The sequence below is a fragment of the Rhinatrema bivittatum genome, chromosome 13, assembly GCF_901001135.1.
Source record: "Rhinatrema bivittatum chromosome 13, aRhiBiv1.1, whole genome shotgun sequence".
NCBI classification, from domain to species: Eukaryota; Metazoa; Chordata; class Amphibia; order Gymnophiona; family Rhinatrematidae; genus Rhinatrema; species Rhinatrema bivittatum.
The window spans coordinates 10214235-10226706 of NC_042627.1; the positions used below are offsets into that span (position 1 = coordinate 10214235).

A 12472-nucleotide genomic window follows, 5' to 3' on the forward strand; every position below is an offset into this window, starting at 1 on the left:
AGCATGGGGCACATTTAAAACGAATCTGAGAAAGTTCTTTTTTACTCAACGCACAATTAAACTCTGGAATTTGTTGCCAGAGGATGTGGTTAGTGCAGTTAGTATAGCTGTGTTTAAAAAAAGGATTGGATAAGTTCTTGGAGGAGAAGTCCATTACCTGCTATTAAGTTCACTTAGAGAATAGCCACTGCCATTAGCAATGGTAACATGGAATAGACTTAGTTTTTGGGTACTTGCCAGGTTCTTATGGCCTGGATTGGCCACTGTTGGAAACAGGATGCTGGGCTTGATGGACCCTTGGTCTGACCCAGTATGGCATTTTCTTATGTTCTTATGTTCTCTTACCCAACACACATGGGATTTCTACCCATATAGATTCTACTGAGTATTTAGTCTCTTGTATGACTCTATACCCTCCCGGACATAAAGTGCCACACCCCCACCAAGTTGATCCTATCATTGCGATATAATTTGTACCCTGATATAGCACTGTTCCATTGGTTATCCTCCTTCCACCAAGTTTCTGTGATGCCAACTATGTCAATCTCATCATTTGCTGCTATACACTCTTAACTCTCCCATCTTACTTCTTAGACTTCTGGCATTGGCATACAGACATTTCAAAGTGTGTTTTTTGTCTGTATTAACCTGCTTTTCAGTTGTTAGGGATAATTCGGAAATCATTAGCTTCGGTGATTTTTTACATATAGGCACATGGACTATGTTTGCTTTTATGGAACCTCTCTGTTGGGATGCCCTAACTTTCCTGTTTCATTAGTATCCCTCAAGGATACATTGCTCCGAACCATGCACTGCTGAGTGGCTGTTGGCTTTCCCCCTTGTTCTAGTTTAAAAGCTGCTCCATCTCCTTTTTGAAAGTTAGTGCCAGCAGCTTGGTTCCACTCTGGTTAAGGTGGAGCCCATCCTTTCGGAAAAGTCTCCCCTTTCTCCAAACATTTTCCCAGTTCCTTACAAAGCTGAATCCCTCTTCCCTGCACCATTGTCTCATCCACGCATTGAAACTCTGGAGCTCTGCCTGCCTCTGGGGACCTGCACGTGGAATGGGAAGTATTTCAGAGAATGGCACCCTGGAGGTTCTGGATTGCAGCTTCCTACTTAACATCCTAAATTTGGCTTCCAGAACCTCTCTCCCACATTTTCCTATGTCGTTGGTGCCCTCATGTACCACGACAGCCAGTTCCTTCCCAGCACTGGAGGAGATGCCCATACACTGCTATTAGTCAAGTTGACTTAGGGAATAGCCACTGCTTATGACCAGCTTTAGTAGCATGGGATCTATTTACTGTTTAGGTACTTGCCATGTAACCTGGATTAGCCACTGTTGGAAACAGGATGCTGGGCAACTTCTTATGTTGACCTTGAGACAGAGATGAACAGGTCTGACAGCCAAATATTAAGGATTTTTTTTAATTTTGTACAAACATATACATCTTTCACAATACACATTTATTTTGGACACAAAAAAAAAGTCCCTTTTGTAAATTCTCTGCAGTGCGGGCCTCTTGCTAGATGTCTGTGCAGAGACAGACTTCCTCCAAACAGCATCCTTCCCGGCCGTAACAATCAGACACTGTGCGATAGGAATATTCACCGCATCCCCAACAACTGCACAGATTACACAGGAAATGGATTTCTGTCGTACAAAACCAGGAAGTCATCCTAAGACTGCTCAGTTTCCCAGAACCAACAAATGGGTCGCTCCTTCACCAAAGAGAGTACTTACGACACAGGGTTTGGGTCAAAAACGGTTTTACTGTGTTACAATGTTGAGGTGCAAGTGCCAATTAGCCTCCACACTGATCTTCATCAGAAAGTTGGCTTGTGCTCCCCCTGATCCGGTTTGCAGCTTAGAGCCAGGGACGAAATACCGATCACTGCTCTACTGTGCCATGGGAGAACAATCAGCACATGCCTTCCTGTGGCTGATCCCTGCTTTTCCTCAGGACCGATGAAAACCCATGGGATGTTCTGAGACAGTTCCATTCTTTTCCCTGCTCTTTTTCTTTTCATTCTTTGACAATAAAACGCCCACAAGTTGCTTGGGAAGTTGGTGGACGTTTCCTAAGCACCAGGCCTCGATTGCCTTCAGACTTTCTAACTAGGCCTCTGCAGAATGTGCGAGCATTGAATCTTTATCAACACTGAGTGGAAAAAACGTGCTTAGAACCAGCTAAACATCAGTCTCATCACCCACCCAAAAGAGACGAAGCAAGAAGGCTACTGTCTTTTCCAGCAGTTGATGCATTTGTTTAGAAATTAACTGATTACTTCATTAAACACCACAACAGGCTTAGCAGATAACCTGGCAGGGTTCCTCCCACTCCTTTGTAAATAAATGAGAACTTTTGGTTTTGACAAACAGAATTTTACAAAACAGGAAGACGCGATTCATACAGTACAAGCTGGCTCCGGCTGAACTTCGCCTGCTCTAACATGCTGGGATGTCTTGAGTTACCTAAAGCTAACTTGATTCCTCGTCAGCGACAGTAACGCTCTGTGAGCAAGTGCAGGCCTTAGCATGTCCTTCTGGTGCATCTGTCCTGAACGGAGCAAAATGGCGGCACCAAGTGACATCACTCACACCACTTGTGAACTTAACAGCTGTAGAATAATTGCAGATTTCAGCAGAAACCTCACAATTTGTTGGCAGGAAAACCAACTCTGCCAAGACAGTAGAGTGGATCAGTTCATTGGTCTTGCCCGGTATGTAAGAAAGTGTGGCATGTTTAGCCAGCCTAGCTATTTGATTGGCAGAAAGCTGTCAGGTGCTTTATAGTACAATAAATAGCACAGTACGCTTGAAGTATTCTGATACACCAGAGTACTTCTGAAACCATGTTTTTTGGTTTCATTGTTATTTTACTGAAATAATTAAGCCCTGTAGTGAAACTGTCTCCGACACAACATAACATGGGCTGTGCGCTGAAATGACTTAGTAAAACAAATCCCCCCCCCTCTAAAATTGACGTTCAACAGGGTTTATATACAGAAAAAACAGGGTTTATATACACAAAAAAACAAGAGTACAGTTACTGACAAAAGATTTTCAGTCCGAGAACTTTCCACTGGCCCTATCTCCTGCAGAAAGCAGCCTCCTGCCTTACGTATGTATTCACGGTTATAAAAAAACATCAAAATATATCAACAAAAACATAAAAGATCTGCTCGCTTCTCCCGCCGTATATTTAAAAACCTGTTCGACCTCACTGAAATACATTAAACGGAATTGTGAGATACATGATGTCAGCTTATGTCAGATTGGCAACACTGCCAACAGCGGAGGGCTGAGCAGCAGCGACGCTCTGCGCAGTAGGGACCGCAGCTGCGAGAGGGCCTACACCGCAGGCCCCAGGAGGGATCGCTGCCAGGAAGGGGGCCCTGGCTCTGCCGGTGCCAGCCTCGTCTCTTAAAACGCAGTGCGGGTAAAACGGCAGAGCGCTCAGTCCCAAGTTCCCTTGTGGAAACCTCCATGGATTCTGATTAATGGGCAAGGGAAGCCAAGGGGGCACCCGTGCTGATAGCTCTATAGCCAGTGAGCTAGTGCAGTAAGTATATTCCTGATCAAGAAGTAAATGCCTGGTGGGAAAGGCAGTGCTTTGCAGTAGTAAATACCTCAAAAGCACATCCTTGTGCAATAAAAGACTGAAATAAAGGACGTGATTGTGCAGTAAATGCCTGGTGCAAAGATCACTACTGTGTGCTTAATGCCCATTAAAGGAAGCAAATGCCCAAGATGAAAAAGTACAGAATAGAAATCAAACTAAAATGTCTAGGGACTGCCAACAAGAGGCAAAAGATGTATCTGCGAGTACACAGACATGGACTGGTGGTCAGTGCTGCAACGAGCTTCCCGCCTGCTAAGAAACGCACTTTGATTTCTGTTTGGATGAACAATAATATTCCCCGACCTGGAAATAAAACATTGGCCTACATGGAGCCGAGTTCAACATTTTACGTAGGAGCAATACATTTTGTAGCTCACCGAAAGACCATAGCCAAACCCTCGTATACTTCTTAAATATCCAATTAAGCAGGGTGGCTTTGCAGGGAAAGATATTTCTAAAGAAGTGCATTTTTTTTTTCCTGAGGCATAAAGCAGTGCAAGCTGAGGCTTTCTTAATCTGCACTTAGGAAGCTCAGGGCTGAGGTTCCAGTGCCAATGCAAGGGCTCCCATTCTCTCAGGAACCAAGAAACAAATATTTACAACAAAGATTAGGGCAGGAGCCAATTCAAAATGACTATTTGTGCACTCGAATGCTGATCCCGGAAGAGGATGGTGTCCGGATCAGGGGCAGGACTGTCCGGGGGTGCTTAGGCTCCGGGATAAGCCCCGCTGACCAGGCCGATAGGGTCGGCCTCAGAGGACCCCCCTGCCCAGACTTTGGCTGGCAGACGTAGGCTCACTTTGCCCAGTGCAGCCATGAGGGGGAAAGCGAGACACAGCACAGAGAGAGGAATATGCTGGCAGGTATTCCCTCAGCTGTCCAGTGCAGTCCAGCTGGAAAGTTTGTCCCTCTGTGCTTGAGGTCAGACATCAGTGGACGGGAGGGCAGGAAGGAACGTGCAATTTTAGGTACTTTTTTTTTTCCATTTGAACCGGAGGGGGACAGTCAGCATCTGGCACCCTTTCAGCAGGGGAACCATATGAAGCAGCAGTCTGGCCAGGCTCACCTGACCTGCCGCTCGGCTACTGACTCATCATCTAAGCAGGTCGGAGGCCTTCCTCCTGGATGTGCTTCTAAGGCTCACTCACATCGGGGAAACCGTTAAAAGGGGAGAGCGCTTCCAGCAGCCTCATCCTTTGCTAAACCAAGTTAGTCCTTTGGGGGCAAGTTCCTCCATTTTAGTGTCATTCCTCCTCCTTGAGGTGAGGGGGCAGCGATTCCTCAGTCACACGGTGAGAGAGAGCGGGGAGGGCGATTTTCAGCCAAACGGGGAAGAGCCGATAGCCCCCGAGTCGCACTGGCCACCTATTTCTGGAGCAAGCCTGAATGGCGATCGACCTTATGAGGTTAGGGATTAACCTCTGCACACTTATAAGCACGCCATCAAGTTCTGAGGTTTATTTCCTTTTTTTAATTTTAATTTAAATACAACACCTTCCCCACTGGTAGCTGTGAAAAGTCAAATGTGCCCGGATAAGGCACTACCCCCCCACCCCCCACTTACAAAACTACACAGCGGGGGAAGGATCAGGCAGGGGCTTATGCACCACTCCCTGCTTCCACTTCAATCAACCTGAGCACAGCCAGGCTCAGCCTTGTCCAGGAACCAGGGACCTGTCTGAGGAGCTTCCCTTCACAGTGCGAGGGAAGTTATCCAAGTTGTGTGCCTAAGAGACTTTTTCCAGGAATAATTCTCAATCAGGATGAGATATCCACAGCTCAGCTCGCACAAGAATAGTTGCCTCTATCTGTGGTGCAGTGTAGTCCTGCACATCAGGGGGCCTAACATCTTGAAAAGTAGGTGAGGCTACACCTCTGACATGCACTTTTTGGGAAATATGTCTTTAGCCTTCTGTCTCTACTTAGATACTTAGGGCCTGATTTTCAAAAGAATTTACAAACTTAAAACTGGGTTTCACGCGTGTAAATGCATTTTACCTGTATAAGTGGGCTTTTGAAAATTGCTACATTATACTGCATTGATTTATCAATAGGTTTTACCCAAGTTACGTGCACTTAACACGGGCAAATGACTTTTGAAATTTGCTAGGATAGTATATTGCATATACATGTGTGACTCCTTTGAAAATCCACTTGTTAACTTGCATTTTTGAGGCACTACTAGACCTCTGCATACGCCCTATGCAGTTCTAATGTTCAGGCACACTTTTGAAAATTTAGAGCCAGATGTGCTAAAGGTTTTCTTTCCTTTGTGTCTATGGGACAAATGCTTGGTATATATCCCCTTAACACTAAGGGAAAGGATTTACGTGCAGAAAATCCAGTTTCTGCACATACATCCCTATCTGAAAATCAATTTGGGATGTAGGTGCAAAATTGTTTTTATGTCCCGAGTAAGTAGGCATTTGGCATGGGGAGGGGCAGAGATGGGTCAGGGAAAGAATTTAAGCACATACTTTCAATTTTCGTATATTCACAGGCAAAAAAAAAAAGTTACACTTTCTCCCAAGCAGGTGTAACTTTGTGCATTTACGTCAGCCCTGGTTCTGTGCACACCCATGAATTTTCAGAGCAGGTATTTGCACATAAATCCACTTTGCAAAGTTTGCAAGTAAAACGTATCCACAGATTGTAGCCTATGTGGTCTGAAAATACCCTCCTCATGTCTCGAGCATGAGTCGTCTAAGTGTCTGGGAGCACTGGCCATTACCGAACCCAGTGTCCTGTTCTCTGGCACACTCAGTCAATCAGGGCACCGCATTCCCATTTCCGCTTTCCAACCACGCTCCCCCCCTGAGCCTAACGGTGAGCGCTGACTCTCGTAGGTGGCTCCTCACAGCTGCCCTCCACTCTTTTCTCACTGCCTGCTGCGGTGGTCTCCCTTCGTGGCGAGAGAAGGATTCCCCAGTTAGTGGTGCACAGAGAAGACCCCCTTTCCAGCTCTGTCCAACATGGAGCACGGGCTGCCTGGCCACTCAGGCAAGAAGGACAAACTGAACAACTCTCTTTCATCGTTCTCCTCTGGCTCGCTGCTTGACCTGGACTGGCCGCTGGCCACCGAGTCGCGCCCATGCTCTGCTCGGCGGGTCCCTGGCCTCGTGGGACTGGTGATGAGAGACAGCCCGTGCTGCTGCTGCTGCTGCGGGACGTCCTGACTGTGGCTCGTGGCAGCAGCGTCCTGGTTCTCGTGAGCAGCTGAAGAGGAGGTGGCATCAGAGGCTTTTTTGCTGAATAAAGTTGCTACCAGAGGTGACTTGAGGTTTAGTTCTAAAGGATCCTGCACCCTCTGCTCAGTTTTCAGATCCGTGTAATGCAAATCGATCTTAATTACCACGCCATTCTGTCAGAAAGGATTAAAAAAAAAAAAACACCACATCAGAGTAGTGAAATAAAGTGATTTACAAAAAAATCCACATGAAAAGTCAGTCATGTTCTAGTAAGAATTCGTAATTAAGAGAAACAAATTAACATAACAGCAAAGACCTCAAGGCCCGGCTGCTCTGCAAGTTTCCCCTGCTGAATGTCCGCTTTTAGCTTTGCTTCAGTCCTCTGGGTTGGTCCTAGGTATTCTTGAATTCTGATACTGGTCTTTCCTCAACCTTCACTGGGAGGCTGTACTGTGCACTCATTACCCTCTCCATAAGAACATGCCACGCTGGGTCAGACCAAGGGTCCATCAAGCCCAGCATCCTGTTTCCAACAGTGGCCAATCCAGGCCATAAGAACCTGGCAAGTACCCAAAAACTAAGTCTATTCCATGTAACCATTGCTAATGGCAGTGGCTATTCTCTAAGTGAACTTAATAGCAGGTAATGGACTTCTCCTCCAAGAACTTATCCAATCCTTTTTTAAACACAGCTATACTAACTGCACTAACCACATCCTCTGGCAACAAATTCCAGAGTTTAATTGTGCGTTGAGTAAAAAAGAACTTTCTCCGATTAGTTTTAAATGTGCCCCATGCTAACTTCATGGAGTGTCCCCTAGTCTTTCTATTATCCGAAAGAGTAAATAACCGATTCACATCTACCCGTTCTAGACCTCTCGTGATTTTTAAACACCTCTATCATATCCCCCCTCAGCCGTCTCTTCTCCAAGCTGAAAAGTCCGAACCTCTTTAGTCTTTCCTCATAGGGAAGTTGTTCCATTCCCCTTATCATTTTGGTAGCCCTTCTCTGTACCTTCATCGCAATTATATGTTTTTGAGATGTGGCGACCAGAATTGTGTACAGTATTCAAGGTGCGGTCTCACCATGGAGCGATACAGAGGCATTATGACATTTTCCGTTTTATTCACCATTCCTTTTCTAATAATTCCCAACATTCTGTTTGCTTTTTTGACTGCCGCAGCACACTGAACCGACGATTTATCCACTAGAGATGTGAATCGGAACCGGAATCGGTTCGGATTCCGATTCGGATTCACATCGTGGGTTTTTTTTTCGTCCGGCCCGATCGCGGTTTTGTTTATCAGCTGCGCCCGAGCTGATAAACAAAAAACCCACCCCGACCATTTAAAACGAATCCCTTAGCTTCCCCAACCCCCCCCAAAAAACATTTTACAGGTACCTGGTGGTCCAGTGGGGGTACCGGGAGCGATTTCCCGCTCTCGGGCCGTCGGCTGCCACTAATAAAAATGGCGCGATGGCCTTTGCCCTTACCATGTGACAGGGTATCCGTGCCTTTGGCCGGCCCCTGTCACATGGAGGGAGCACTGGATGGCCGGCACCATCTTTAAAAATGGCGTGGGCCATCCAGTGCTCCTACCATGTGACAGGGGCCGGCCAATGGCACGGATACCCTGTCACCACCAGGTACCTGTAAAATGTTTTTTGGGGGGGGGGGGGGGGTCGGGAGGGGGGGGGAAGCTAAGGGATTAGTTTTAAAGGGTCGGGGTGGGTTTAGGGGTTATTTTTGTATGCCGTTTTTCCCGCCCTCCCCCAAAACGATAAGAGAACCCCCACGAACAATATCGTGGGGTTTTCCTATCGTTTCGGGGGAGCCCCCGATTTCTGACGATTTTGAAAATATCATCCAATATTTTCAATCGTCCGAAGCCCGATTCACATCCCTAATAACCATTGGGGCACATTTTAAAAGCATCGCTCATGTTAAAAGGACTGATAAGCATATCTGGGCCACGTGTAAGCAACCTGCATTTGGAAAAGCCGCAAATTATGTGTATACACGCGGGTGCGAGTAAAGAAAAAAGGGGCGGAGTGGGGCATGAGAGGGGGCATTCTGGGGTGGGGGTCAAAATTTAAGCACGTAAATCCGTATTTTAAAACGCAACGGCCGTGGTGCCCTGTGGGCCTTTCGCAGCGCATGTTTACTTCTGCTCTTGATGACGGGCAAGTCTGCATTAATCTCTGTTTAGGCCTAAAACAACTGGGTGAGGGGTCTGCATCAACTGGGGGGGGGGGGGGGGGGGAGTTCAGGCTGAAGAACCAGAGGGGTCTGGATGAACTCGAGATGGACTGGGCAAACCGGTGGACTAAGTGGTAAAGCTGGGAATGCCCTTCCCACGAGCGTGCTTTAAAATCTGCCTACCTGCATGCATTAATGCCGAAAAAGTCAAAGGAAGGCATTGCAAAATACGCTTGCTTGAGTAACCGCTTAATATCAGCAGCACACATACGCATGGTAGGCGTATTTTAAATCACACGCGTGTAACTGGGCGCATGATTTCAAATTCCAGCATGTGTGCGCTCACGTGCCCATATGCGCTTGTTTTCAAGTTGTCGTCCTTGGTTTTATGGAGTATTTTGACATTTTTGCAAGGGGGTAGGGGCCTGAATGTGCTGGGAGTTTACACCGAACCCCTAATAACCCTACAGTTTTCCGGTTCACTGCTTTAAGCTGAGTTTCTTCCATTCTCATGGTCCCACCACAGAGCATCTCAGAGAGAACCAGCAGTCAGGTAAGATGCACCAGGTAAGTAGCTTTTGAGGGTTTAAACTTGAATAATTTACCTCCATTCATGCTGAATACCCGTGGAAGGGAAGTTTAACATTTTACGGAGGACTGAGAAAAGTAAAAGATAATTCACAAGTCCTAGGAAAGAGAGAGAGAGAAGGAAAGTGGTGTCCAAGGGCCCTTGTACCTGACACTTCTGTAGTCCGCAGAGCCTCAGCATGCAGTTCGACTCCTCTCTGTCACTGGAATTAGCCAGCAGGGAGTCCACCCTTTCATACCTGCTGTCCATCCGGGTCAGTGAATCCAACATCTCCTAGAATTGAAAAGGGACAAACACAGAAGAAAAAAAAAATGTAAAGACACCAAAACCGTTTCCCACTAAATTCATTTGCTTGCATTAAAAAGTGTGAGCGAAGTGAATGAATGAAAGTGTGCGAGAGACAGTAAATATAAGGAAAAGTGGGTTTCCCCTATGACGACAGGTATTGTGCCTGCTGTAGATTTAGATTCTTTTCATTGGGATATGCCATAGTGTTTTTCAAAGATGTTTACCTGTGGAGAGTGCAACACAGGCCCTAGGAAAGCAAATTTTGCTTGGGGGAACTATAATATTTCAAATAGGGGAAGGCTGCAAAATTATTTTTCAAGTGTCACATGACAGAGGAAAAAGAATCAGGTTTGTTACAGGCAGCTTTCCTATTTTTCCTCAAGCACCGAAAAAAATGTACCTTTCTAAAATGCTCCCACAGGACGTAATGCAAGCTGCTCAGCTGTGGTAGTGCCTGGGTCCAGACTTACGCCAGCCCGATGGCGGAATAAATATATTTATGTCTGAAGACTCCAGGATGGGGAACAGAAGCCACTTATGTAGCGAGTGAGCAGATGTTTGTGGGCAGAGTGAAGGGAGTAAACTGAACAGCTGTGATGGTTTCTCCCTCCTGCATGCTCTAAATATAGTTTTTGGTTTGTTTTTCAGGCTGATTGTAGCATCTTTTATTGAGCCGAATATCCATAATGGCTGTTCTTTGACAAAACCCATCTCTCTCCCACAGTAGTCAACGTAGCTGGGAAGGTCTCTGGGCTTGGCCGACTCCAGGACTCTGGGAGAGCACGCAGGATGTCCACTGCCCCTCTTTTCTCCAGTGTTGACTTAGCACAGGGCAGGAACTAGGAAGGCAGCCAAGGAGAAAATGTCCCTCAGCTTGCAGCTGCTATTTCCCTGCCTCCGATCGGCTCATTCTGTTTCACCAGGGACCACGCAGCAGTGGGAGGCGAGGATCCTGCTGTTGCAGACTGCAGCGCATGGATGAAGGGGTAAAGACGGATAAAGAAAAGGTGAGAGAGAGTATGGGGGGCAGTGAGTGAAGGGAACAAGAGTATGTGGGTGATTTTAAATTCAAAGAACTATCTCAGGACTGCTGCAGTGTTTCCGGTGAGATAAGGGTCCTCAGCTGATTATAACGTAGGATTCCTGTACCAGCCTTCTAAGGCCATGACCATAATAGTATGTTTACTTTCTGTTTTTAATTCATATCTTCCAAAATGGCCTCTTACACCAAAACCCCAGGAACATACCAAGATAAACAGTGCTAGGAATCATTAGGGCAAGGCTAAGGAAAAGAGAATGGAACAGAACATCTTGTGATTTCTGGAGTCAGCTGATCACCCACCCCAGAACAGGTCAGAGCCAGGCTGAATCTAACACAAAGTTCCCAGTACAAGGACTACCCCGCACCCCTAGAACTGGTGCAATAAAGGTAACCTAATGATTCCTGATCCTCTCTCCGGCAGGCTTTGAGCTGGGAGTTATAATAAAATAAACTAGCAAGTGTGCTGCAGTTTGCAGTATCACCACTAGATGTCAGGCTTGGCCATATCATGTATTGTAAAAAGAAAACCCAAAGGTCATTTTGAACATCTGCATCTGGTCCTGGGGAAATAGCTTTCATATGTCCTTCCAGTCAGAGGACAAATGCTGCACCAGTGATTATACGTGACCAGAGTATTCTAAAAGTGAAATGACTTAGATGCACGGATCTTATGAAGGTCCATACATAGATCAGAAGAGCGTCAAAGTCAGGATTGGATGAAAAATCTCCTGTGTCCTATCGGCCTCTCGCTGCTTATGAGGATTTACTGAGTGAGCGAGAGAAAAGGAAACGAGCAGGACCCTGGCTGAGCAGCAGCCTCCCCAGCATTGTGATACTCCGTGTAGAGAGGGGAGTTTAGAAAAATTTCCAAAGAAGTTATCAGAGAGCGATCAGGAGGATGGTTCCAGGAGGGTGGCACTCTTACTTTGAGCACGTTCAATGACTTTGCAGATTTGGAACATTTGGGGAATAAATTGGCAGCTGCAGGGGACTCACCGGGGGTTTGTACAGAAGAACTCTGACGTCAGCTGCGTGTGCGGGGACCTTCTTCAGCTTGGCATACATGTGCATGATGTTTGAGAAGACGGCGTGAAAGCTCAGTTCAATTTCAACACCGCAAGCGAATTTCTTGGTTTCCTTGGGCAGCTCTGGAATCACAGCAAGCGAGTCAGGAGTTATGCGATAGCCTTTCTTCTGTGCAGAGCTAACCCCTCTGCTTTTCAGATCGTTAAATCTCCCCTCCCTAGACCCCAACATCCCTCCAGAGATAATCCCTGAGTGGTGGTAGAAAGTGATCCACTACCCTATGGGACCCATATACTTCTCTTATGTAGGCCATGTCCTGAAGTACCCTCCTAAGGCCTAGAAAGAAGGGTGCAGCTCTCAAGTGAGGTTCACCTAATGCTGCTCTGGTGGCTGCCCAATAGGCGTTGGCTGAGAGTAGTCTGCAGTTTTCTCACTCTCCGTTCCTCTGCTCTTTGGGTCTCAGTACTGCCTCCTCTGATCTATCAACCCCTTGCCAAAGATCAGGAAGCCAG

At 46.6% G+C, this 12472-nt stretch overlaps 1 protein-coding gene and 1 long non-coding RNA gene across 10 annotated transcripts in view; one reads left to right on the forward strand and one right to left on the reverse strand.

Moving 5' to 3' along the window:
• LOC115074784 overlaps positions 1–12472 on the forward strand; it is a 90505-nt gene that overhangs the window by 59646 nt on the left and 18387 nt on the right. The window lies entirely within an intron of this gene.
• Positions 1–12472, reverse strand: part of LOC115074783 (mucosa-associated lymphoid tissue lymphoma translocation protein 1-like) — a 99708-nt gene that overhangs the window by 2318 nt on the left and 84918 nt on the right. For 6 of the 9 annotated variants that reach the window (XM_029574601.1, XM_029574604.1, XM_029574600.1 and 3 more), the window contains exons 14-16: positions 11931–12082; positions 9752–9877; positions 1413–6988 (exon numbers count right to left, since the gene is read on the reverse strand). In XM_029574601.1, coding sequence (XP_029430461.1) covers positions 6557–6988; positions 9752–9877; positions 11931–12082 — 710 coding nt within the window. In that variant the 3' untranslated portion in view covers positions 1413–6556. Of the gene's footprint in view, positions 1–1412; positions 6989–9751; positions 9878–11930; positions 12083–12472 lie in introns of those variants that run through there. The other 3 variants (XM_029574607.1, XR_003852340.1, XR_003852341.1) reach the window with 3 other exon arrangements.